General features: G+C 43.7%; 1 protein-coding gene across 1 annotated transcript in view; it reads left to right on the plus strand.

Annotated features, from left to right (window-relative positions):
• The window catches only part of LOC117526406 (ethanolamine-phosphate cytidylyltransferase-like), a 43099-nt gene extending 34840 nt beyond the window's left edge, over positions 1-8259 (plus strand). The window contains 6 exon segments of the mRNA XM_034188473.1: positions 2897-2979; positions 4176-4253; positions 4328-4393; positions 4542-4607; positions 7361-7449; positions 7519-8259. Of these exon segments, the coding sequence (XP_034044364.1) occupies positions 2897-2979; positions 4176-4253; positions 4328-4393; positions 4542-4607; positions 7361-7449; positions 7519-7636 (500 nt within the window). The 3' untranslated portion in view covers positions 7637-8259.
• Positions 8260-27932: the final 19673 nt, after the last annotated feature.

Below are 27932 nucleotides of genomic sequence, written 5' to 3' on the forward strand. Positions count from 1 at the left end.
GATTTCATACACAGGCATGATGCTTTACACCAGTTTATTGCCCAAAAGTCACAGAAAAAGTAACAAGAATAACCAAAACCTCCTGGACCAAGAACCATCATTTCAGTCTTATTAGAAATTAAAAGTAGGAGGCTGCTAGACATCCAGCTTCTCACTGATGCAAGCAAATCTAAGGATTTAACCAGCAGTTATCAGCATGTACAACCCCTGGCAAAAATTATGGAATCACCGGCCTCGGAGGATGTTCATTCAGTTGTTTAATTTTGTAGAAAAAAAGCAGATCACAGACATGACACAAAACAAAAGTCATTTCAAATGGCAACTTTCTGGCTTTAAGAAACACTATAAGAAATCAGGAAAAATAATTGTGGCAGTCAGTAACGGTTACTTTTTTAGACCAAGCAGAGGGGAAAAAAATATGGAATCACTCAATTCTGAGGAATAAATTATGGAATCACCCTGTACATTTTTATCCCCAAAACTAACACCTGCGTCAAATCAGATCTGCTCGTTAGTCTGCATCTAAAAAGGAGTGATCACACCTTGGAGAGCTGTTGCACCGAGTGGACTGACATGAACCATGGCTCCAACACAAGAGATGTCAGTTGAAACAAAGGAGAGGATTATCAAACTCTTAAAAGAGGGTAAATCATCACGCAATGTTGCAAAAGATGTTGGTTGTTCACAGTCAGCTGTGTCTAAACTCTGGAACAAATGCAAACAACATGGGAAGGTTGTTAAAGGCAAACATACTGGTAGACCAAGGAAGACATCAAAGTGTCAAGACAGAAAACTTAAAGCAATATGTCTCAAAAATTGAAAATGCACAACAAAACAAATGAGGAACGAATGGGAGGAAACTGGAGTCAACGTCTGTGACGGAACTGTAAGAAACTGCCTAAAGGAAATGGGATTTACATACAGAAAAGCTAAACGAAAGCCATCATTAACACCTAAACAGAATAAAACAAGGTTACAATGGGCTAAGGAAAAGCAATCATGGACTGTGGATGACTGGATGAAAGTCATATTCAGTGATGAATCTGGAATCTGTATTGGGCAAGGTGATGATGCTGGAACTTTTGTTTGGTGCTGTTCCAGTGAGATTTATAAAGATGACTGCCTGAAGAGAACATGTAAATTTCCACAGTCATTGATGATATGGGGCTGCATGTCAGGTAAAGGCACTGGGGAGATGGTTGTCATTACATCATCAATAAATGCACAAGTTTACGTTGATATTCTTTTCTTATTCCATCAATTGAAAGGATGTTTCGGGGATGATGAAATCATTTTTCAAGATGATAATGCATCTTGCCATAGAGCAAAAACTGTGAAAACATTCCTTGCAAAAAGACACATAGGGTCAATGTCATGGCATAGGGTCAATGTCATGGCCTGCAAATAGTCCGGATCTTAATCCAATTGAAAATCTTTGGTGGAAGTTGAAGAAAATGGTCCATGACAAGGCTGATCTGGCAACAGCAGAGAAAGCATCATCACCTTGCCCAATGCAGATTCGAGATTCATCACTGAATATGACTTTCATCCAGTCATCCGCAGTCCACGATTGCTTTTCCTTAGCCCATTGTAACCTTGTTTTTTTTCTGTTTAGGTGTTAATGATGGCTTTCGTTTAGCTTTTCTGTATGTAAATCCCATTTCCTTTAGGCGGTTTCTTACAGTTCAGTCACAGACGTTGACTCCAGTTTCCTCCCATTCGTTCCTCATTTGTTTTGTTGTGCATTTTTGATTTTTGAGACATATTGCTTTAAGTTTTCTGTCTTGACGCTTTGATGTCTTCCTTGGTCTACCAGTATGTTTGCCTTTAACAACCTTCCCATGTTGTTTGTATTTGGTCCAGAGTTTAGACACAGCTGATTGTGAACAACCAACATCTTTTGCAACATTGCGTGATGATTTACCCTCTTTTAAGAGTTTGATAATCCTCTCCTTTGTTTCAATTGACATCTCGTGTTGGAGCCATGATTCATGTCAGTCCACTTCGTGCAACAGTTCTCCAAGGTGTGATCACTCCTTTTTAGATGCAGACTAATGAGCAGATCTGATTTGATGCAGGTGTTAGTTTTGGGGATGAAAATTTACAGGGTGATTCCATAATTTTTTCCTCAGAATTGAGTGATTCCATATTTCTTTCCCTCTGCTTGGTCTAAAAAAGTAACCTTTACTGACTGCCACAATTATTTTTTTTCTTGATTTCTTATAGTGTTTCTTAAAGCCAGAAAGTTGCCATTTGAAATGACTTTAGTTTTGTGTCATGTCTGTGATCTGCTTTTTTTCTACAACATTAAACAACTGAATGAACATCCTCCGAGGCCGGTGGTTCCATAATTTTTGCCAGGGGTTGTATGACCGGTTAATTTTACTGTTCATTCATAACTTGGAGCGCAGAGCACACTTTTATTTTCCTTCCTCTTTCCCTTTTTGTGACAACCAATCACAGTTCTTAGAGGACTGTGTCATACCTAGCACCAGGGTCAACCCCGCCTCCTCACACAGACAGGAGGGTCTGTCCCCTCCTTGCTCAGACACCTGCTGGATCTCTCTCAGGTTGAGAGTCCTTGCCAGGATATTTTAGGCTAAGTTAGCAGCTCTTTGAGATACTTTGTGGATACGGGCCGTGGATCTTAGTCTGGATCCAGGACCGTCACAACAAACCCGGATACTCTGATTCCACCTTCAGGCACTCTGTGGACAGAAGTCCAGAATAAGACATGTTCAGGCAGAATTCTTGTACTTTGCACAATATTTAAGACTAAATTTTTATGTTGAGTTTCAGATTAAATGAATAAAACCTTTGATCATCAGGATGTTTGTGATTGGTTGGAGCTCTGTAGGCGTGTCCTTGCTGTTTTTCTTTGACTGATGGTGGACAGACATTGGCCACGTGGACTTCTTGGAGACAGTTTACCGGCAGGCAGAGAGGCCCTATGTTATTGTCGGCCTCCACTTTGACCAGGTATGAACGCGGCAGCTTCAAACCGGTTTAATGTTACGTTTCTAAACATATAACCGGAACAGTGAAGGTCCAAACATCTTTTTCTGCATGACCTGAGGGACACCAAAAGGAGCTCACTGTCACTTCGAACCTTCTTTCATTAAATAATCCATAGTGTGGATTATTTAATGAAAGAACCTCCCTACCTAGCTGACCTAATTAAACCTTACGTACCGGCCCGGGCTTTATGTTCTCAGGGTGCAGGACTACTTTGTGTCCCTAGGGTGAATAAGAAGTCTGTGGGTCACAGAGCTTTCTCTTATCGTGTCCCTGTTCTGTGGAATGATCTCCCTGCATCAATAAAACAGTCAGATTCTGTGGAGATTTTCAAGTCCAGACTTAAGACGCACTTATTTTCCCTTTCATATGGCAGCATACTGGTGCAGTTTTGTTTTATGCTTTTTACTCTTTTAATTCATTTATTAGTAATTGGAGCGGGCCGCGGCCTCAACTTTGTCTAAATTCTGGGTCTTTTAGTGAAGTTTAGGGCTAGTGGCCGGCGATCACCTTAGTATTTCTTCTGTTTTTCTTGTTGTTTAATGCTGGTAAATTATACAGTATTTTTTGTCTTTCTGATGCCTGATTCTGTTTTTTCTCTCTGTTTAAGGTGCAGCTCCATCCAGAGATGGGAGTTGTATTCGTGTTGGTGATCCTCCTGTCCTGTGCGCCAATAGCATTTCTTGTATGTTCATCCGTGAATTGTTCTGTGAATTGTTCTGTAATTTATGTCTGTATCATGGCCCAAGCAGAGGGTCACCCCTTTCAGTCTGGTCTGCTTGAGGTTTCTTCATCAGAGGGAGTTTTTCCTTACCACTGTTGCTCTGGGGGTTAGTAAGGTTAGACCTTACCTGTGTGAAGCACTTTGAGGCAACTCTGTTGTGATTTGGCGCTAAATAAATTGTAATTGAAAATTGAAATTGTCCTCGTTCGTAGTGTCCAGCTGAATTTGAAGCTCCGTTTTCCGTTCTGTACTGCAGCATGTGAATGCACCACGAGGAAATGTCTACACAGTTTCATGTAAATGTCACTCAAACTCTGTAACTCTGACCTGGAAAAACTCCAGACAATTTTGATGGAATGTTTTTGCCGTGAAGGATTCAAGTGTCACTGTTTGACCTTTGACCTAAAGCAGTGAGTGAGCTCTTCTTCTTCTGCAGGAAGTGAATCGGTACAAAGGGAAGAACTACCCGATCATGAACATCCATGAGAGGACGCTGAGTGTGCTGGCGTGCCGGGTGAGTTGCATCAGTTCCCATTGCTGAACACCAGGGGTGCTGCAGGCGGACACTGACTGTGTGTGTGTTTGCAGTATGTGTCAGAAGTCGTGATCGGAGCGCCGTACGCCGTCACCAAAGACCTACTGGATCATTTTAAGGTGCCTGCTTTGATTTTTGACGTTGTTTGTGGTTCTTTGCTTTGGTTCAGAGTCCAGGTCCCAGTTTCTGCTCTGAGGCCAAATAGGTCCAGTGCATCCGAACAAAACATCGGGCAGTTCCACTCGCTTTAATCACGTGTCTGTGCAGGTGGATCTGGTGTGTCACGGCAAGACTGAAGTCTTCCCGGACAAAGACGGCTCAGACCCATACGCGGTGAGTCCAGCTGGGATGATTTTTTTACAATTGGTAGTAGAGTGAATTGTGGGCGGGACTGTTCTTAAGAGGTTTGTGTTTTGAGGGGGCGGGGTTACTACTTTGGTCATGTGAATCCTCCAGTTTTCACTGTTTTGTCCAGAAAGCTGAAGATGTGGAACGTGTGTGTGTGTGTGTGTGTGTGTGATTTTTCTTTTGTGACCACGTAGATGACTTCTCTGTCACAGTATTGTAGTTTTTGTTCTTATCTCCACCCCCTGAAGGGTGGGCGGAGCTCAAGTGATCATGTCCTTCTGGTAATCGATAAACTTAAACCAAAGTGGAGAGACTTAAAGTCTGACACACATTAAAAAAGTCGTCCTGTAATATTTTTAACTTTTTCACTTTGACATCACAAAACTCTGACCTCCCTCTGTCAGTTAGCTGTTAGTACACAGGTGCGTGCAGGAGGTCACAGGTTTGAGTCTCACTCTGAGCGTGACTTCAGGATGACCTTAACAACCTCTGAGTGCTGTTCTGGTTTCCTGTAGTTCAGACTGCGGACAGCGACATCTTGATATGTCCATCTCTGCTTTTTAGGTTTTATGACCAAGTTTTTTTTTCTGTAGTTTAGTTTCTGCTCAGATTTCAGACCTGCACCACAAACACATAAGGTCAAAAAGCAACAAAGCTAAAATGTTAGATTTTTTTTTTTTTTAAATGTCGTTTGTAATCAGGTGTTACATGAACTTTGATCTCTCTGTTGTCTTCAGTGAACAGAAGCAGTTTTTAATACACTGTGTGTGTGTGTGTGTGTGTGTGTGTGTGTGTGTGTGTGTGTGTGTGTGTGTGTGTGTGTGTGTGTGTGTGTGTGTGTGTGTGTGTGTGTGTGTGTGTGTGTCATGTCCTCCCTCAGCACATCCATGAACCTCCTCTTTGGTCTCCCTCTTCTCCTCCTGCCTGGTGGCTCCATCCTCAGCATCCTTCTCCCTATATACCCTGGGTCCCTCCTCTGCACATGTCCAAACCATCTCAATCTTGCCTCTGACTTTGTCTCCAAACCGTTCCACCTGAGCTGTCCCTCTGATATGTTCATTCCTAATCTTGTCCATTCTTGTCACTCCCAAAGAGAATCTCAACATCTCCAGCTCTGCCTCCTGGTTTTTTGTTAGTGCCACCGTCTCTAAGCCATCCAACATAGCTGGTCTCACTACTGTTTTGTAAACTTTCCCCTTCACTCTTGCTGATATTCTTCGGTCACAAATCACTCCTGCCACCTTTCTCCACCCACTCCACCCTGCCTGCACTCTCTTCTTCACCTCTCTACCACACTCTCCATTACTTTGAACAGTTGACCCCAAATATTTAAACTCATCTACTTTCACCACTTCTGCTTCTTGTAACTGCACTATTCCACTGGGCTCCCTCCCATTCACACACATGGACTCAGTCTGAGTCCTGCTGACTTTCATTCCCCTGCTCTCCAGAGCATATCTCCACTTCTCCAGACTAGACTCAACTTGCTCTCTACTCTCACTACAGATCACAATGTCATCTGCAAACATCATAGTCCATGGGGACTCCTGTCTGATCTCATCCGTCAACCTGTCCATCACCATTGTGAACAAGAAAGGACTTTCTACTCCTGTCTACTTTCTTCATCTCCCCGACTATCCCAATTCTTTTTTGCCAACCTCTTTCTCCTTATGCTTTCTTCGACATCTTCATTTCACCACCAAGTTTCTGTGTCTTCCTTCCACTGTCCAGATGTCACACCCAGTACCTTCCTGTCTGTCTCTCTCACCACATCTGCAGTACTTTTCCAGTTGTCTAAAATTGCTTCCCCTCCGCCCAGTGCTTCTCTCACCTGCTCACTGAATTTCACACAACAGTCTTCCTCCTTCAGCTTCCACCATCTGACCCTTTGTTGAGCTCTCACTCTCTTCTTCTTTACCTCTAAAGTCATCCTACAAACCACCATCCTGTGCTGTCTAGCTACACTTTCTCCTGCCACCACCTTACAGTCGCTGATTTCTTTTAGTTTGCATCTCCTGCACAGAATGTAGTCCACCTGTGTGCACCTTTCTCCACTCTTATGTCACCCTGTGCTCCTCCCTTTCTCCTTCATCTCACAATGTACCTGTGGGGCGTATGCACTGATGATATTCATCATCACCCCTTCAAATTTCCAACTTCACACTCATCACCGTCAGCCACTCACTTAACCTCCAACATACTCTTCCTATAAAATGACCCCAACACCATTTCTCTTCCTGTCCTCACCATGGTACAACAACTTGTACCCACTGCCGATGCTCCTGCTCTTACTTCCCTTCCACTTGGTTTCTTGCACACACAATATGTCTACCTTTCTCCTCTCCATCATATCAGCCAGCTCTCTCCCTTTACCAGTCAGACTGCCAACATTCAAAGTCCCGACTCTCACTTCCACCCTTCTTCGCCCAGCAGTAACCCAATTTCTGCCGGCACCCTGTTGGCCAACAGCACCGGTGGCGGTAGTTATTAACCCGTGCCTCGACTGATCTGGTATGGAAATTTGATTTGTACTCTGCATGGTTATGTTGGTGCGTTTACACCGGATGCCCTTCTTGGCGCAACCCTCCTCATTTATCCGGGCTTGGAACCGGCACTCAGAATGTACTAGCTGCACCCCCATGTGGCTGCTGAAATGTGACATGGTTTTATTCAGCTCCGAATCCAGAACGCATGGTTCCTGACTTGGTTTTGGTGGTCTGGCTGTGTTCTGTCCCCAGGAACCAAAGCAGAGGGGGGTCTTCAGGGCCGTGGACAGCGGGAACACTCTGACCACCGACGACATCGTCCAGCGGATCATTGAAAACCGGTCAGAGAGGTTCCAGTTAATCACATTCTGTCTGTCTGTCTCTTACTATTGTGTCTTCATCTTTGTCAGACTGCAGTTTGAGGCCCGAAACCAGAACAAGGAGGCCAAGGAGATTGCAGTGATTGAGGCCTTGAAGAGGAGGGAGGAGCAGGTGAAGGACGCCGCTGATGCCCAGGCCGCTCACTGAAGTGACGTCAGACCTCTGTGTGTGTGATTCACTGGTTCTGATCTGCATGGGTCAAACAGGGTGACCTCATGGGAAAGGTGCAGGTTCTCCTAACGTGGGCGTGGCTGGGTAAAAGCCTCAGAATCTGTGTCTAAAGATTGGGTCCTGGTGGAGGTGATTCTGCTGTGTTCTGATTTGTTCTGTCGTCTTTTCTTTCGTCGGGTCTCGGACTCTCCCCGTTAAAGCGTCTGTAAATTAACTTATTGCTGATTGCTTTTAGATTTTAATTCACAATTTTTAATTGTTCTGTTTTTTGTTTGTTTGTTTTTTTATTTTGGGCTTTGGTTCTGGATTATCAGAGTTGTGACTGGTCTGGTTGGAGACGTCTTCACTGACGTCTTACTGTGTTTCAGAATTCATCAGAAAACTGAAACATTTCCTCTGAAGACTCATGAAACATCTGGAAGAGGAAACAGGAAGTCTGGTGTTTTCCAGTAAACTTGTAGATTTAGTTTCTGTTTATTTTATCAAAAAAAAGAGACAATGTGTGTGAAGTATTAAAATTTTAATCACAGATTTTAACTTCCTGAATTTGCACTGATTTTACAAGTCAGAAAAAGTTTGGACGATATGGAAAATGAAGGGGAAAAATGGGGCTGGATATCAATTCGAATGTCAAAAATTGATTTGATTCTTGAGATTCCAAATTGATTATTTCGATTCATCTTGATCAGATATAGATTTGGGTTAGAGAAGTTTGAGAACTTTCCCCCCTGCTGCAGATTTGGGTTATAGAAGTTTGAGAACTTTCCCCCCTGCTGCAGGAGAACCCCCCCCTCCCACTGCAGCAGGGGGGAAAGTTCTCAAACTTCTCTAACCCAAATCTATATCTGATCAAGATGAATCGAAATAATCAATTCGGAATCTGTGGGAAGTCTGTGGGAAAAGTTCTCCCACAGACAGTCCACATCACAGGACCTTCGTGCGCTGTCCCACAGAAATGGCACATTATGACGAACAGAAAAAAAAACTAGTGTGAATTAAACAGCAAACGATTCTCTTTTCTTGCCCGCAGAAACAGACAATTAGAGTCCCAGTAATCATGATTGACATCTTTAAATGGCTTTGACGGAGGTTGGTGAATACCACCGTGTCCACAATCAATGTAGAGAAATGATCACTTTCCCTTACACACCCTCGGAAACAGCGTCACGGCCCAACTGCAGCGGCGTTTTTTTCCAGGCATGCTGTTATAATGCTGGTGAGAAGTTCATATATATATATATATATATATATATATATATATATATATATATATATATATATATATATATACACACACACACACACAAAATCAATCTTTGGACGTATGAATTCAACCCAGCACTAGAAAAAAAAACAGTGACTCTTACATTAATGCTGATGTCTGTTTGATTGCAGACAGCATGAAGCCAAGATACTAGTGATGAATGTGAGGGAAGCCACCAAGACATCCAGACAGCTCTGAAGGCATTACAGGCTTTTATGAATGTGAAGAGGAACTATGAATGTTGCATCCACATTCACAGCTTCGTAAATGCTAAATGGACTGCAGTTATATAGCATTTTTCCATCTGCATCAGACGCTCAAAGCGCTTTACACACTGCCTCACATTCACCCCGATGTGAGGGTGCTGAGTATGTGAGGCACTCACTATGCACCAGGAGCAATCCTTTTTTGGTCTCAAGCCCAATGTTTAACCACTCAACCATCACCTCCCCTAAATGGCCCTCCCCTTCATGGCAAAGTGGAGAAGCACTGTAAAACAGGAAAAGGATCAGATGTAGGTTTGGGTTTCCCTGTGCTGTCTGACAAACTGCAGCTGAAATTTCACCTGTTCGTTTGAAGAAAATCTTCTAACCCACTTCATCATATGGTCATGCAGCAGACTATAGTTGCACTGTTCCCAATTCCTCCACTCACATCCACAGAAGCCTAGAGCTCCTGCAGAGCTGTCCGGGCGTCTTGATGGCTTCCGTCACTCCTTGCCTTCCAGCATAGTCACTCAGTTTTTCGGGCCGGCCTCCTTGACACTGATTTTCTGTACAAAAACCAAACTGTGTTTCTTCATGATTGATGTAAGTGAAGTCAGAGACATATTCACTGGAAATATTCGTGTGTTTATCCACTGGCGTGTCTGGGGAAGAAAAGTCTCTGTGAAAGTGATGATTTAATCCTCATATTTAGAATAAACTGACCTCGTCCCAACTTTTTTGGAATGTGTTTCAGGCCTTAAATGCAGGAATGGATGAATATGAACACATAAAGCAGGAAGTATCTTCATGCTGTCTGCAGTGAAACAGAACTCAGAGTTAATGGAAGAATCACTCTTAGTGCCCCCCCCCTTTATTTTCCATGTTGTCCCAACTTCTTGTGATTGCTGGTTGTAGTTCTGCTCTGTAATGGTGCGTTTACACATAACCAAGACGCGTTACGAATGTCATTTTTCTGTCATTCGTGACACATTCCTGACATTCTTAACGTGACTTAACGCCTCTGAATAGGTTTCTTAATAGTGCGTGTTGGTGCGTGATATTCTTGATATTCGTGGAGCATGTTTTTGCCTTCCACAAATGTCACACACCACCCTCATTTCGTCGTACGTCATGAAGGTCGCAACTGAGCGTATTAATCCATCTTGATGAGTAGTGATCCTTAACAGAACGTGACAACGTTCGTAGTGGTTCCTGTGATGGTTCTTGGAGCCCAGACTGTAATGCGTTATAATGAAGTGACACGGAAACTGTCAAGTTTTGACACGACTTGTAACATGGTGTCACATTTCACTGCGCACCACAACGAATCAGTTTTCTGTCACGTGCACACAATTAAACTCGGTTCCACAGCGTTCAGTTTGATGCAGTATGCCGAAGAGGAACAGTGACGCGAAGTCGGCCAAGTGTCATTCCTGCTGAAGCTCCTCAGGATGCTCCTGCAGGTGTTCCACCTGCTGCATGTGCCTGATGTTTGGGAAAATGTGCGAGACGAGACCCGCATGAAGCCACACATCTGGTTCTGTCCTCCTCCTCTCTGTGCCACTCCATGGCACAGAGCCCAACTACGCATGCAGTCACAAAGTTCTTCTGAAAAACTGGAGCGATCTGAATTCGGTTGGATTAATATGGGTGTGTGTGGAGACAATTCACCTCGTTCACAACGTGACAGAACTTAACGATGCGCTGTTACGTGCGATAGCGCGCAACAATGCAGAACATTATTCTTGACCGTGCGTAATGGTTCCTGATAATTCTCCAGCAACACGTGCCATTAATCGTAACGTGTGGTAACAGGTTGCAGCAGTTCCTGAGGACACCTGACGCCTCTGCCCCGAATCATCACATTCGTGATCAGCGGCCAAGAAGGTGTACTTCGTGGCATTCATGACTTGTCGTCATGTAAACACAGCATTAATGACACACCTGAGCAGTGAAGCAGGTGAGTTGTCCGTGGTGCTGATTGCTGCTACGCACATTAGCATTTTAGGTTTTTGTTTCATGCCAGCAAACGTCATTTTAACAGAAAAAAAAACAAAAAACAGTTGGCTTCTTTCTGCTGAATGTCTTTAAATCAAATCAAAACTAACCTCACAGGTCTGAAACACCTCTTTAATATGAGAATCACTAACTCGTCGGTTTTCTGAAAGTCATGCTGATCAGATGATTCTAGAACACCTTCAGTAAACCCATCATTAAGGTCATTTTTATTTGAACCATCTGCTGTCATTAAATAGTAAAACAGTAGAACAACAAATGTAGCAAACAGTTTAAAAACATTGAATATTGTTTGTAAAAGTTTTCTGTTTTTGTTACTGATTGAAGTTCAGCTGGAAGCCCAGATTAGGAAACAAAACAGCTCTTAGAATTCTGATAAATGTGTACGTTATTAATGATGAATGAATTAGACTGACTTTTATTGTGAAATGGAAAAATTTAAACAAAAACACATATAATAAGATAAAAGACTTTTTGGCAACTAACAGCATTTTTACCTTATTTTCATTTGAAGTCGTCAAATAGAAACTCTGAGCTGTTTTGTAATGAAATGAATTATAAAATGTTTTGACTTCAGCGGTGTCCAGTTATTGGACAAAGACAAAATGATTAACATTGTCAAATAAAATGAATAATGATGAAGGTGGACAGCGTTAAAGGTGTTCTATTATTCTTTGGGTCATTACCCGAAGTTCATGACCACAGGTCCTGTACAGCATCCATTAAACATCAGACGCCGCCCCAATCCATCTGTCAATCTCACACTCCAACTTGCTCCCACTAATGAACAAGACCCCGATGCACTTAAACTCCTCCACTTGGGGTAGTAACTCTCCTTTGACCCAGAGGAGGCAAATCCATCATTTTCTAACAGAGGGCCGTGGTCTCAGATGTGGAGGTGCTGATTTTCATCCAAGTCACTTCAAACTCGACCTCAAACCTGCTCAGTTCTCATCGGAGGTCACCGCCTGATCAAGCCAACGGGACCACATCATCGGCAAAAAGCAGAGATGCAACTCTGAGGTCACCAAACTGGACCGCCCACAACACACATGTAGAGTGGTTGGTGATATTCCCAAGCCCCTTTTAACAACCATGTGAGCTGGTCCACCACTCAAGGACCAGGACAGAACCTGTACTGGTCCTCCTGAATAGACAAAAGCTCTCAGTCTCCTCTCTAGTACCCTGGTACAGGCTTTTCCAGGGAGGCTGAATTTTTGGGCTTCAAGTCAGAAATATACAAGCTGCCCTGACATGCTCACAATGCCTGCTAGATGGCGACAAAAGCTGCTCAAATCTGCGCCAAGGTCTCGACTTAATTCATTTGAGAAGTTAACTTTTGGTGAAAACAACAAGCTGACAGACAAAAATCTACTTAGAGTCGTGTCCTTTCTCCTTATGGACAGTGGACATCTTTGAACTTATTTCCTCTTTCTAATACAGATGTGAGCTGAGCGGCCTGAAGATGTTTGTTTTTTTAATGAGAAAAAAATTAATTGTGCTCATTGATTGCATGAGCGAAGTGGGTTCTGGTGTTTGGAGTCGGGCCTGCTGACTGAAACCTCTGCTGTCACTGAGGTAAGACCAGAACCCCTTATAACCGGCCAGACGGCACGGAGCGTTTGTGATGAGGCTTGTGTTCATGGTATCAGATGTGTTTTGACCTTATGACCTGTCACTGGTGAGTGAAAGGTCATGACTTCCTGTCTGTTGTGCAGGGGGACACTTGTTCATTTGGGCTGTTTTCACAAATATTGAAATCAAACTGCTGCTTTTCTAAAAAGACTGATTGATGCCCGAAGAATAATCAGAACAAACGCACGGTGAAGTTAATCTGCATCCTTTCAGAACAGGATGTGATTTAATTTGTTTTATGTAAAACTAAAAGATTCATCCACAGACTTTTCTGGCATTGAGGCCAAAGACAAGAGCTTCAATCTTGTTTCAATTAAAAAATAAAATTGAATCTAGACTTTTACTTCTGTGTGATAAAAATTTAATTCGCTGTTGCTCAGTATAACTGAGGCACAGTGATGTGCAGAGGGATCAAACCCCGGTTTCAGTCCGTCAAGCTGTGCACCTGAAACATCATGCACGTAATTCTTCCTGAAACATGATTCCTCCTGAAAGAAGCCATTGCTCATGAGACAGGCGATTAATCCTGAAACAGGCCATTGCTAATGAAACAGACCATTGCTCATGAAACATGATTCCTCATGAAACAGGCCATTGCTCATGAAACAGGTGATTAATCCTGAAACAGGCCATTGCTAATGAAACAGACCATTGCTCATGAAACATGATTCCTCATGAAACAGCCCATTGCTCATGAAACAGCCCATTGCTCATGAAACAGCCCATTGCTCATGAAACAGGCGATTCCTCATGAAACAGCCCATTGCTCATGAAACAGGCGATTGCTCATGAAACAGGCCATTGCTCATGAAACAGGCCATTGCTCATGAAACAGGCCATTGCTCATGAAACAGGCGATTCCTCATGAAACAGCCCATTGCTCATGAAACAGGCGATTGCTCATGAAACAGGCCATTGCTCATGAAACAGGCGATTCCTCATGAAACAGCCCATTGCTCATGAAACAGGCGATTCCTCATGAAACAGGCGATTGCTCATGAAACAGGCCATTGCTAATGAAACAGACCATTGCTCATGAAACATGATTCCTCATGAAACAGCCCATTGCTCATGAAACAGGTGATTAATCCTGAAACAAGCCATTGCTAATGAAACAGACCATTGCTCATGAAACATGATTCCTCATGAAACAGCCCATTGCTCATGAAACAGGCCATTGCTCATGAAACAGGTGATTAATCCTGAAACAGGCCATTGCTAATGAAACACACCATTGCTCATGAAACATGATTCCTCATGAAACAGCCCATTGCTCATGAAACAGGCCATTGCTCATGAAACAGCCCATTGCTCATGAAACAGGCGATTCCTCATGAAACAGCCCATTGCTCATGAAACAGCCGATTCCTCACGAAACAGCCCATTGCTCACGAAACAGCCGATTCCTCATGAAACAGGCGATTCCTCATGAAACAGGCCATTGCTCATGAAACAGGCCATTGCTCATGAAACAGGCCATTGCTCATGAAACAGGTGATTCCTCCTGAAACAAGCCATTGCTCATGAAACAGGTGATTCCTCATGAAACGGATGATTCCTCATGAAACAGGCCATTGCTCATGAAACGGATGATTCCTCATGAAACAGGCCATTGCTCATGAAACGGATGATTCCTCATGAAACAGGCCATTGCTCATGAAACGGATGATTCCTCATGAAACGGGTGATTAATCCTGAAACAGGCCATTGCTCATGAAAGAGACCATTGCTCATGAAACAGCCGATTCCTCCTGAAACAGGCCATTGCTCATGAAACAGGCGATTCCTCCTGAAACAGGCCATTGCTCATGAAACAGGCGATTAATCCTGAAACAGGCCATTGCTCATGAAACAGGCCATTGCTCATGAAACAGGCGATTAATCCTGAAACAGGCCATTGCTCATGAAACAGGCCATTGCTCATGAAACAGGCCATTAATCCTGAAACAGGCCATTGCTCATGAAACAGGCCATTGCTCATGAAACAGGCGATTAATCCTGAAACAGGCCATTGCTCATGAAACAGGCCATTGCTCATGAAACAGGCGATTAATCCTGAAACAGGCCATTGCTCATGAAACAGGCGATTAATCCTGAAACAGGCCATTGCTCATGAAACAGATGATTCCTGAGGTCACGTGACGCGCTTGGCAAATATGGCTGCTTGAGAACGACCGGCGTCCCCTCCGCACCTTATTTTATATTTTAGCTCAACAAGGAGCGATCATAACTACACAGTAATACTCTCATTTTGTTGCTAACATGCCAAACAATACGAGAAGTGCAACTAAACCGACTGACTGCGGGAATCGGGAGCGGTAAAAGCTCCGAGTTTGCCGGCGCGAGTCAAGCTAATGCTAAGGCTAATCAAAGGCCTCTCCTTTCTCCACCAAGCTCTGTGGTGGAGGAGGTATACGCGCTGGAGTCTCCCGGCGTCCCTGGTGAGGTAGCACGGGAGCTCGCTAAACTCGCTGCACTCATACTGGAGAAGTCGGACAGTCATGATAAGAAACTTGAGGAGATTCGTGTTACAACAAGTGCTACAGAGAGTAAGCTCGCTGACATTGGTAACTGTATTAGCAACGTGGAGAGTCGCCTGGGATTTCTGGAGGACGCACAGGAGAGGCTGGAGACTAATCCCCCGGCTACCAGCAGGGAGGTCGAGGTACTCAGGGAGAAGCTGGATGAGGTCGAAAATCGCGAACGCAGATGTAATTTACATTTCGTTGGCTTCCCGGAGTCCTGTGAGAACAACGATGCGGTCTCTTTCCTGGAGGGGATTATTCCGTCGCTATTTGATATCAGCTTTGTAAAGGGTTTGGAAGTGGAAAGAGCATACAGACTTGGAGTTATGCCCAGAAGCCAGAATGGTGAGCAGCCCACTCGCTCCAGAGCGATAATAGCCAGATTTCTGAGACTTCAGGATTGGGAACGCATCGTTGAAGCTGCACGAAAGAAGGGAAGGGTAACTTGGGGAGGACAACGCATTATGGTCTTCCCGGATTATTCCAAGATGCTGAACGAAAAACGGGCGAAGTTCAAGGACTGCAAGAAGCTCCTGCACGACAAGAACATTCGTTTTGCATTGATCTACCCAGCTATGCTCGTTGTGAAGACAGCGCAGGGACCCAGGCGTTTCGAAGACCATAAGAAGGCCATGTCGTTTATCCATTCACTCGACTGAGGTATTCCCAGCTCGCGGTGACACACGGATTCTGTGAAGTCACACTACTGTGTAGACTCTGACTTTTTGATGGGCACTTCTGCCATTAAGGCTTGTTATTTTGACGGGATGAGGGCTTCTAGAGGTGAGAGAAAATGTTTTTTTTTTGGGAGGGTTGTTTGTCAATTGTTATTCTGATAAATATAATGCTCTTTGTTGTAGCCAAAGTTACTATAGGTTGGGATGTATAATATTATTTTGTTAGATAATAACCTGTTACCAACTCACACATATGTGGGGGGAGGGGCTGGGATGCCTTGGGCAGCGTTAGTTAAGTGTATGTTCGCGGACTTTGATAAGGGAAGTTCTGGAGGGAGAGGGGGGGTTGTTTTTTGTTGTGGTGGGTTTTTCTTTTTTAAGTCTTGTTTTATTTTTGTCTTTATTTTTTATTTGCTACCAATACAGTTTTATTCACAGCACCACTTATTGCTTGTCCATCTGATCAATGACACCTAATAATTTAAGTTTAATGAGCTGGAACGTTAGGGGTCTCAATAATGTCATAAAGAAAAGGAAAATTTTATATTTTATTAAATCTAAAAAGTGCGATATTGTCTTTATCCAGGAGACACATTTATCTCGACAAGAATCTCAGAGGCTCCGTTTTGGCTGGGTGGGTTTTGTTGGCTCAAGTAGCGGAACCAGCAAAAGTAGAGGTGTAGCAACGTTAATTAATAGGAATTTACAATTTAAATGCCTGAAACAGTGTAGATGAGGCGGGCAGGATGTTAATTATGCTGTGTGAAATTCAAGGCACAAATATTATCTTAGCTAATATTTATGCTCCCAACACTGATGACCCGTCTTTTTTTGGCCAGCTGGAAAAAAAGATTTCAGATCTGGGGGACTATCCTGTTTTGTTGGCAGGGGATTATAACGAGGTGATGGATGGAACATTAGACCGAAGCAAAAGTCTTACTCGCACAACAAGAAGAAATCAATCACTCAAAGCAATGTCTGATGCCTGCGCCCTAGTAGATGTGTGGCGGTTACAAAATCCAATGGGCAGGGACTATACTTTTTATTCCTCCCCTCATGTTTCCTTTTCGCGAATAGATTTCTTTTTAATATCCCAATCTTTAATGCCAACTGTTGTTAATAGCAGTATTGGTAATATAATATTATCAGATCATAGTCCAGTTTATCTCTCCTTGATCACGTTTAATGCTATTACTAGAACCCCCAGGTGGAGATTAAATTCTAGTCTGTTAATGGAGGACGCTTTTGTAAATTTTCTTAAATCACAAATTAATTTGTACAAGGAGACAAATATTCCTTCTGCCCCTTCAGCAGGAGTGGTTTGGGAGGCACTGAAGGCCTTTTTGAGGGGCAATATTATTCAACAGGCTTCTTTCAGAAAGAAAGAAAATATGAAACAGCTTGCCAATTTGGAGAAAAAAATCGAGATTACTGAGCAAATTTTTAAAAATGACTCCTCGTCTATCAACCTGGTCAAACTAACTAAATTAAAATATGAATATAATACAATAATGTCACAGAAGGCTGAATTTAGTCTTTTTCGGGCAAGACAGAAATACTTTGAGGAGGGAGACAAGGCAGGAAGATTACTGGCGAGATATATCAAACAAAGAGAAGCCATGAGTGCTATCTCTGCTATTAAGGACACAAACGGACTACTCCATACAGAACCCCAAAAAATTAATGCTACTTTTACAGACTTTTATACTCAGCTCTATAGTTCGGAGTCACAGGCTTCAGAGGAAGATATTAGGAGGTTTTTGCAGAGCTTAAACCTTCCCCAAGTAACCCAGGACCAAACTGAGGTTCTAGAAGCACCAATTACGTAGCAGAAATAATTGCAGTAATTAAACACCTCCCTTCCAGTAAAGCGCCGGGCCGAGATGGGTTTACGGCTGAATTTTATAAATCTTTCCTGGAAGAATTGGCTCCAATGCTTCTAGAGGTTTATAATGAATCATTCCAAAAACAAATGCTCCCACCATCGCTATCTGAAGCTATTATAACTCTCATTTTAAAGAAGGACAAAGACCCCTCAGATTGCCGCAATTATCGACCTATTAGTTTGACCTCTTACGACAGCAAAATACTATCTAAAATCTTGGCCAATCGATTAGATCATGTCATGACTCACCTGATCCATCCTGATCAGGTGGGTTTTATACACTCCTGATGCTTAGTTGATAATGTTAGAAGGTTGCTGGACATTATGTGGGCAGTTCAAGATCATCAGGACCCTATTGCAGCCATTTCATTGGATGCTGAAAAAGCATTCGATAGAGTCGAATGGCAGTACTTGTTTTTAACGCTCAAATATTTTGGTTTTAGTAGCAAGTTTATTAATTGGATACGGCTTATATATATATATGTCCAACAGCATCGGTCCTCACAAATGGCATACTTGGTCCATCGTTTAAATTAGGAAGGGGCACAAGACAGGGGGACAGGGGTCTCCTCTTCTTTTTGCAATAGCCCTGGAACCGCTGGCGGTAGCTATACAAGGAGAAGCTAAAATTCCGGGTATTTCTATTGGCCAAAGCTGTCATAAGCTAATGCTATATGCAGACGATATCCTTTTATTTGTATCTGATCCTCAAAATTCCCTTCCTGCGCTGTTCTCTCTAATCAATACATTTTCAGATATCTCGGTATAAGGTCAACTGGACAAAGTCAGAGGCCCTTCCACTCACTGTTTACTGCCCCAAAACATTTTTTTCCCCTGGTACGTTTTCTTGGCCCGAAAAAGGTTTAAAATATCTAGGTATTACATTTCCCCCACAATTATCTAACCTTATAAAAATTAATTTTGATCTGCTACTTGACAGTATGAAGGTGGACATAGAACGCTGGAACCAATTGTATCTTTCAATGTGGGGTAAAGTGAACATTATTAAAATGGTTTGTACTCCCAAATTTAACTATCTGTTACAGGCTTTACCGGTATATATTCAATCATCATATTTTAAAAAGTTTGACAGGTTGTGTAAAGAATTTATATGGAATTATAAAAAGCCCAGGCTTAACTTGAAAAAACTACAGAGACCGGTGGATAGTGGAGGACTGGGAATCCCGAACTTACTGTATTATTATTATGCTTTCTGTCTCAGGCATTTATCTCATTGGTTTATGCCTCCAGAGAAAGCACCTCCTTGGCTTGTTCTTGAAAAGGAGGTCTCTGCTCCATTCACTCCATTTTGTTGCTTGTCTACTAATCTTGCCCCTCAAAACAGGCTGCACCCTGTCATGTCGCACCTTCAAAGAGTGTGGAAAAATATATCTCAGATTTTTAAATTTAATGTACACCTCAATCAAACCTCAGGTCTGTGGTACAATCCAAAACTTTGTATTAACAAAACTCCCTTTTTTGGAAGTCTTGGTTTTTGAAAGGTGTGTCAGTGTTGGGAGATCTATATGACAATGGCATATTGAAGCCATTTGAAACCCTGGCTGGGGAATTCAATTTGCCTAGACAGGATTTCTGGAAATATTTGCAGATGCGACACCTATTAGTAAAAACTTTTGGGTCTGCTGGGTCAGCCTTCTCAATTTGTAGCCTCTTAGAAGACCTCAGGAAAATAATTAGGCAAGGTCATGCAGCTTCCAATTTTTACAAGATGTTGCTAATGGAATCGGATACCTCTTTGACATCCACTAAGCAGGCATGGGAGAAGGACTTAAATTGTATTTTCTTACAAGCTGAATGGGAGGGGATACTTAGAAATGGGAAGAAAATATCAAGAGAGCTGAGGACTCGTTTAGTCCAATTTAAAATATTACATAGGATGTACTGGACCCCTCTTATGTTATACAAAGTGGGCTTAGCAGATAATCATAAATGTTGGAAGTGCCAGGGCGATAACGGTACACTGCTACATATGATGTGGGAGTGCCCACAAGTTCAGATCTTTTGGACAGCAGTTCATAGGGCAGTGGAGAAGATCCTGGGCAAGGACATTCCCTTTAATAATAGACTTTATGTTCTAGGGGACCCCCCAATTACAAGTGCTTTGCCTTCATTTCCCTCACAGTGGGCCCAAACAGCAATTATACTAGGGAGAAAATTATTAGTAAAGGAGTGGAAGTCTCCTTTAGCCCCATCCTTCTCATACTGGCAGACTTCTCTCTGCCATCTAGCTTCTCTAGAGAGGTTATCTTTCAGACTACTGAACAGACCAGATGATTATGATCGCAAATGGGGCCCCTATCTGGCCTATATTCATTTAACGACATTTTCCAGCTCAAATACTCTAGGCATTTGAATAGGTTTACACAGCTAACATTGTATGCTCAGATTGGCTTGGCATAGTTGAAACTGTATGTTTGGATTTGTTTGGTACCCCCTTCCCCCCCCCCCCCCCCTTTTTTTTTTTGCTGTTTACCACTGTATTTATACAGATGTGCATATTGGTATATTATATTCATAGACCATTTTAGTTATGCATTATTTCTATCTAAATTTTGTTGGTGTGTTAAATGTTTTTGTAAATCACTGGAAGTTACTTGTCAAGGGCCGAATATGATATTTGTGGTGCGTTGTCTGTTCATTATTGATATTAGAAAATAATAAAAGTTAAGTCATAAAAAAATGAAACAGATGATTCCTCATGAAACAGGCAATTACTCCTGAAACAGGCGATTCCTCCTGAAACAGGCCATTGCTCCTGAAACAGGCCATTGCTCCTGAAACAGGCCATTGCTCATGAAACAGGTGATTCCTCATAAAACAGGTGATTCCTCCTGAAACAGACCATTGCTCATGAAACAGGCGATTCCTCCTGAAACAGACCATTGCTCATGAAACAGGCGATTCCTCCTGAAACAGACCATTGCTCATGAAACAGGCGATTCCTCCTGAAACAGACCATTGCTCATGAAACAGGCGATTCCTCCTGAAACAGACCATTGCTCATGAAACAGGCGATTCCTCCTGAAACAGACCATTGCTCATGAAACAGGCGATTCCTCCTGAAACAGGCGATTCCTCCTGAAACAGGCGATTCCTCCTGAAACAGGCCATTCCTCATGAAACAGGCCATTGCTCATGAAACAGATGATTCCTCATGAAACAGGCTATTGCTCATGAAACGGATGATTCCTCATGAAACAGGTGATTCCTCCTGAAACAGGCCATTGCTCATGAAACGGATGATTCCTCATGAAACAGGCGATTCCTCCTGAAACAGGCCATTGCTCATGAAACAAGCGATTCCTCCTGAAACAGGCCATTGCTCATGAAACAGGCGATTCCTCCTGAAACAGGCCATTGCTCATGAAACGGATGATTCCTCATAAAACAGGTGATTCCTCCTGAAACAGACCATTGCTCATGAAACAGATGATTCCTCCTGAAACAGGCGATTCCTCCTGAAACAGGCCATTGCTCATGAAACAGGCGATTCCTCCTGAAACAGGCCATTGCTCATGAAACAGGCGATTCCTGCTGAAACATGCCATTGCTCATGAAATGGATGATTCCTCCTGAAACAGGCGATTCCTCATGAAATGGATGATTCCTCCTGAAACAGGCGATTCCTCCTGAAACAGGCCATTGCTCATGAAACAGGCGATTCCTCCTGAAACAGGCCATTGCTCATGAAACAGGCGATTCCTCCTGAAACAGGCTATTGCTCATGAAACAGGCGATTCCTCCTGAAACAGGCCATTGCTCATGAAACGGATGATTCCTCAAGAAACAGGCGATTCCTCCTGAAACAGGCCATTGCTCATGAAACAGGCGATTCCTCCTGAAACAGGCCGTTGCTCATGAAACAGGCGATTCCTCCTGAAACAGGCCATTGCTCATGAAACAGATGAATCCTCCTGAAACAGGCCATTGCTCATGAAACAGGCCATTGCTCATGAAACAGATGATTCCTCCTGAAACAGGCCATTGCTCATGAAACAGGCGATTCCTCCTGAAACAGGCCATTGCTCATGAAACAGGCGATTCCTCCTGAAACAGACCACTGCTCATGAAACAGGCCATTTCTCATGAAACAGATGATTCCTCCTGAAACAGGCCATTGCTCATGAAACAGATGATTCCTCCTGAAACAGGCCATTGCTCATGAAACATGTGATTCCTCCTAAAACAGGCCATTGCTCATGAAACAGGCCATTTCTCATGAAACATGATTCCTCCTGAAACAGGCCATTGCTCATGAAACAGGCGATTCCTCCTGAAACAGGCCATTGCTCATGAAACAGGCGATTCCTCCTGAAACAGGCCATTGCTCATGAAACAGATGATTCCTCCTGAAACAGGCCATTGCTCATGAAACAGGCCATTGCTCATGAAACAGGCCATTGCTCATGAAACAGGCCATTGCTCCTGAAACAGGCCATTGCTCATGAAACAGGGGATTCCTCCTGAAACAGGCCATTACTCATGAAACAGATGATTCCTCATGAAACAGGCCATTACTCATGAAACAGATGATTCCTCATGAAACAGGTGATTCCTCATGAAACAGGTGATTCCTCCTGAAACAGGCCATTGCTCATGAAACAGGTGATTCCTCCTGAAACAGGCCATTGCTCATGAAACAGGTGATTCCTCCTGAAACAGGCCATTGCTCATGAAACAGATGATTCCTCATGAAACAGGTGATTCCTCCTTAAAGAAGCCATTGCTCATGAAACAGGTGATTCCGCCTGAAACAGGCCATTGCTCATGAAACAGATGATTCCTCTTGAAACAGGCCATTGCTTATGAAACAGATGATTCCTCCTGAAACAGGCGATTCCTCCTGAAACAGGCCATTGCTCATGAAACAGGCGATTCCTCATGAAACAGGCCATTGCTCATGAAACAGGCAATTCCTCATGAAACAGGCCATTGCTCATGAAACAGGCCATTGCTCATGAAACAGGCGATTCCTCCTGAAACAGGCCATTGCTCATGAAACAGGCGATTCCTCCTGAAACAGGCCATTGCTCATGAAACAGGCGATTCCTGCTGAAACATGCCATTGCTCATGAAATGGATGATTCCTCCTGAAACAGGTGATTCCTCCTGAAACAGGCCATTGCTCATGAAACAGGCGATTCCTCCTGAAACAGGCCATTGCTCATGAAACAGGCTATTGCTCATGAAACAGGCTATTGCTCATGAAACAGGCGATTCCTCCTGAAACAGGCTATTGCTCATGAAACAGGCGATTCCTGCTGAAACATGCCATTGCTCATGAAATGGATGATTCCTCCTGAAACAGGCGATTCCTCATGAAATGGATGATTCCTCCTGAAACAGGCGATTCCTCCTGAAACAGGCCATTGCTCATGAAACAGGCGATTCCTCCTGAAACAGGCCATTGCTCATGAAACAGGCGATTCCTCCTGAAACAGGCTATTGCTCATGAAACAGGCGATTCCTCCTGAAACAGGCCATTGCTCATGAAACGGATGATTCCTCAAGAAACAGGCGATTCCTCCTGAAACAGGCCATTGCTCATGAAACAGGCGATTCCTCCTGAAACAGGCCGTTGCTCATGAAACAGGCGATTCCTCCTGAAACAGGCCATTGCTCATGAAACAGATGAATCCTCCTGAAACAGGCCATTGCTCATGAAACAGGCCATTGCTCATGAAACAGATGATTCCTCCTGAAACAGGCCATTGCTCATGAAACAGGCGATTCCTCCTGAAACAGGCCATTGCTCATGAAACAGGCGATTCCTCCTGAAACAGACCACTGCTCATGAAACAGGCCATTTCTCATGAAACAGATGATTCCTCCTGAAACAGGCCATTGCTCATGAAACAGATGATTCCTCCTGAAACAGGCCATTGCTCATGAAACATGTGATTCCTCCTAAAACAGGCCATTGCTCATGAAACAGGCCATTTCTCATGAAACATGATTCCTCCTGAAACAGGCCATTGCTCATGAAACAGGCGATTCCTCCTGAAACAGGCCATTGCTCATGAAACAGGCGATTCCTCCTGAAACAGGCCATTGCTCATGAAACAGATGATTCCTCCTGAAACAGGCCATTGCTCATGAAACAGGCCATTGCTCATGAAACAGGCCATTGCTCATGAAACAGGCCATTGCTCATGAAACAGGCCATTGCTCATGAAACAGGGGATTCCTCCTGAAACAGGCCATTACTCATGAAACAGATGATTCCTCATGAAACAGGCCATTACTCATGAAACAGATGATTCCTCATGAAACAGGTGATTCCTCATGAAACAGGTGATTCCTCCTGAAACAGGCCATTGCTCATGAAACAGGTGATTCCTCCTGAAACAGGCCATTGCTCATGAAACAGGTGATTCCTCCTGAAACAGGCCATTGCTCATGAAACAGATGATTCCTCATGAAACAGGTGATTCCTCCTTAAAGAAGCCATTGCTCATGAAACAGGTGATTCCGCCTGAAACAGGCCATTGCTCATGAAACAGATGATTCCTCTTGAAACAGGCCATTGCTTATGAAACAGATGATTCCTCCTGAAACAGGCGATTCCTCCTGAAACAGGCCATTGCTCATGAAACAGGCGATTCCTCATGAAACAGGCCATTGCTCATGAAACAGGCAATTCCTCATGAAACAGGCCATTGCTCATGAAACAGGCCATTGCTCATGAAACAGGCGATTCCTCCTGAAACAGGCCATTGCTCATGAAACAGGCGATTCCTCCTGAAACAGGCCATTGCTCATGAAACAGGCGATTCCTGCTGAAACATGCCATTGCTCATGAAATGGATGATTCCTCCTGAAACAGGTGATTCCTCCTGAAACAGGCCATTGCTCATGAAACAGGCGATTCCTCCTGAAACAGGCCATTGCTCATGAAACAGGCTATTGCTCATGAAACAGGCTATTGCTCATGAAACAGGCGATTCCTCCTGAAACAGGCTATTGCTCATGAAACAGGCGATTCCTGCTGAAACATGCCATTGCTCATGAAATGGATGATTCCTCCTGAAACAGGCGATTCCTCATGAAATGGATGATTCCTCCTGAAACAGGCGATTCCTCCTGAAACAGGCCATTGCTCATGAAACAGGCGATTCCTCCTGAAACAGGCCATTGCTCATGAAACAGGCGATTCCTCCTGAAACAGGCCATTGCTCATGAAACGGATGATTCCTCAAGAAACAGGCGATTCCTCCTGAAACAGGCCATTGCTCATGAAACAGGCGATTCCTCCTGAAACAGGCCGTTGCTCATGAAACAGGCGATTCCTCCTGAAACAGGCCATTGCTCATGAAACAGATGAATCCTCCTGAAACAGGCCATTGCTCATGAAACAGGCCATTGCTCATGAAACAGATGATTCCTCCTGAAACAGGCCATTGCTCATGAAACAGGCGATTCCTCCTGAAACAGGCCATTGCTCATGAAACAGGCGATTCCTCCTGAAACAGACCACTGCTCATGAAACAGGCCATTTCTCATGAAACAGATGATTCCTCCTGAAACAGGCCATTGCTCATGAAACAGATGATTCCTCCTGAAACAGGCCATTGCTCATGAAACATGTGATTCCTCCTAAAACAGGCCATTGCTCATGAAACAGGCCATTTCTCATGAAACATGATTCCTCCTGAAACAGGCCATTGCTCATGAAACAGGCGATTCCTCCTGAAACAGGCCATTGCTCATGAAACAGGCGATTCCTCCTGAAACAGGCCATTGCTCATGAAACAGATGATTCCTCCTGAAACAGGCCATTGCTCATGAAACAGGCCATTGCTCATGAAACAGGCCATTGCTCATGAAACAGGCCATTGCTCATGAAACAGGCCATTGCTCATGAAACAGGGGATTCCTCCTGAAACAGGCCATTACTCATGAAACAGATGATTCCTCATGAAACAGGCCATTACTCATGAAACAGATGATTCCTCATGAAACAGGTGATTCCTCATGAAACAGGTGATTCCTCCTGAAACAGGCCATTGCTCATGAAACAGGTGATTCCTCCTGAAACAGGCCATTGCTCATGAAACAGGTGATTCCTCCTGAAACAGGCCATTGCTCATGAAACAGATGATTCCTCATGAAACAGGTGATTCCTCCTTAAAGAAGCCATTGCTCATGAAACAGGTGATTCCGCCTGAAACAGGCCATTGCTCATGAAACAGATGATTCCTCTTGAAACAGGCCATTGCTTATGAAACAGATGATTCCTCCTGAAACAGGCGATTCCTCCTGAAACAGGCCATTGCTCATGAAACAGGCGATTCCTCATGAAACAGGCCATTGCTCATGAAACAGGCGATTCCTCATGAAACAGGCCATTGCTCATGAAACAGGCCATTGCTCATGAAACAGGCGATTCCTCCTGAAACAGGCCATTGCTCATGAAACAGGCGATTCCTCCTGAAACAGGCCATTGCTCATGAAACAGGCGATTCCTGCTGAAACATGCCATTGCTCATGAAATGGATGATTCCTCCTGAAACAGGTGATTCCTCCTGAAACAGGCCATTGCTCATGAAACAGGCGATTCCTCCTGAAACAGGCCATTGCTCATGAAACAGGCTATTGCTCATGAAACAGGCTATTGCTCATGAAACAGGCGATTCCTCCTGAAACAGGCTATTGCTCATGAAACAGGCGATTCCTCCTGAAACAGGCCATTGCTCATGAAACGGATGATTCCTCAAGAAACAGGCGATTCCTCCTGAAACAGGCCGTTGCTCATGAAACAGGCGATTCCTCCTGAAACAGGCCGTTGCTCATGAAACAGGCGATTCCTCCTGAAACAGGCCGTTGCTCATGAAACAGGTGATTTCTGCTGAAACAGGCCATTGCTCATGAAACAGATGAATCCTCCTGAAACAGGCCATTGCTCATGAAACAGGCCATTGCTCCTGAAACAGGCCATTGCTCATGAAACAGATGATTCCTCCTGAAACAGGCCATTGCTCATGAAACAGGCCATTTCTCATGAAACATGATTCCTCCTGAAACAGGCCATTTCTCATGAAACATGATTCCTCCTGAAACAGGCCATTTCTCATGAAACAGGCCATTGCTCATGAAACAGGCCATTGCTCATGAAACAGGCCATTGCTCATGAAACAGGCCATTGCTCCTGAAACAGGCCATTACTCATGAAACAGATGATTCCTCATGAAACAGGTGATTCCTCCTTAAACAAGCCATTGCTCATGAAACAGGCCATTGCTCATGAAACAGGCCATTGCGCATGAAACAGGCCATTGCTCCTGAAACAGGCCATTACTCATGAAACAGATGATTCCTCATGAAACAGGCCATTACTCATGAAACAGATGATTCCTCATGAAACAGGTGATTCCTCCTTAAACAAGCCATTGCTCATGAAACAGGTGATTCCGCCTGAAACAGGCCATTGCTCATGAAACAGATGATTCCGCCTGAAACAGGCCATTGCTCATGAAACAGATGATTCCTCCTGAAACAGGCCATTGCTCATGAAACAGGCCATTGCTCATGAAACAGGTGATTCCTCTTGAAACAGGCCATTGCTCATGAAACATGATTCCTCCTGAAACAGGCCATTGCTCATGAAACAGGTGATTCCTCCTGAAACAGGCCATTGCTCATGAAACAGGTGATTCCTCCTGAAACAGGCCATTGCTCATGAAACAGATGATTCCGCCTGAAACAGGCCATTGCTCATGAAACAGATGATTCCTCCTGAAACAGGCCATTGCTCATGAAACAGGCGATTCCTCCTGAAACAGGCCATTGCTCATGAAACAGGTGATTCCTCTTGAAACAGGCCATTGCTCATGAAACATGATTCCTCCTGAAACAGGCCATTGCTCATGAAACAGATGATTCCTCCTGAAACAGGCCATTGCTCATGAAACAGATGATTCCTCCTGAAACAGGCCATTGCTCATGAAACAGGTGATTCCTCCTGAAACAGGCCATTGCTCATGAAACAGGTGATTCCTCCTGAAACAGGCCATTGCTCATGAAACAGGCGATTCCTCCTGAAA

Source organism: Thalassophryne amazonica, chromosome 15 (genome assembly GCF_902500255.1).
Source record: "Thalassophryne amazonica chromosome 15, fThaAma1.1, whole genome shotgun sequence".
NCBI lineage: Eukaryota > Metazoa > Chordata > Actinopteri > Batrachoidiformes > Batrachoididae > Thalassophryne > Thalassophryne amazonica.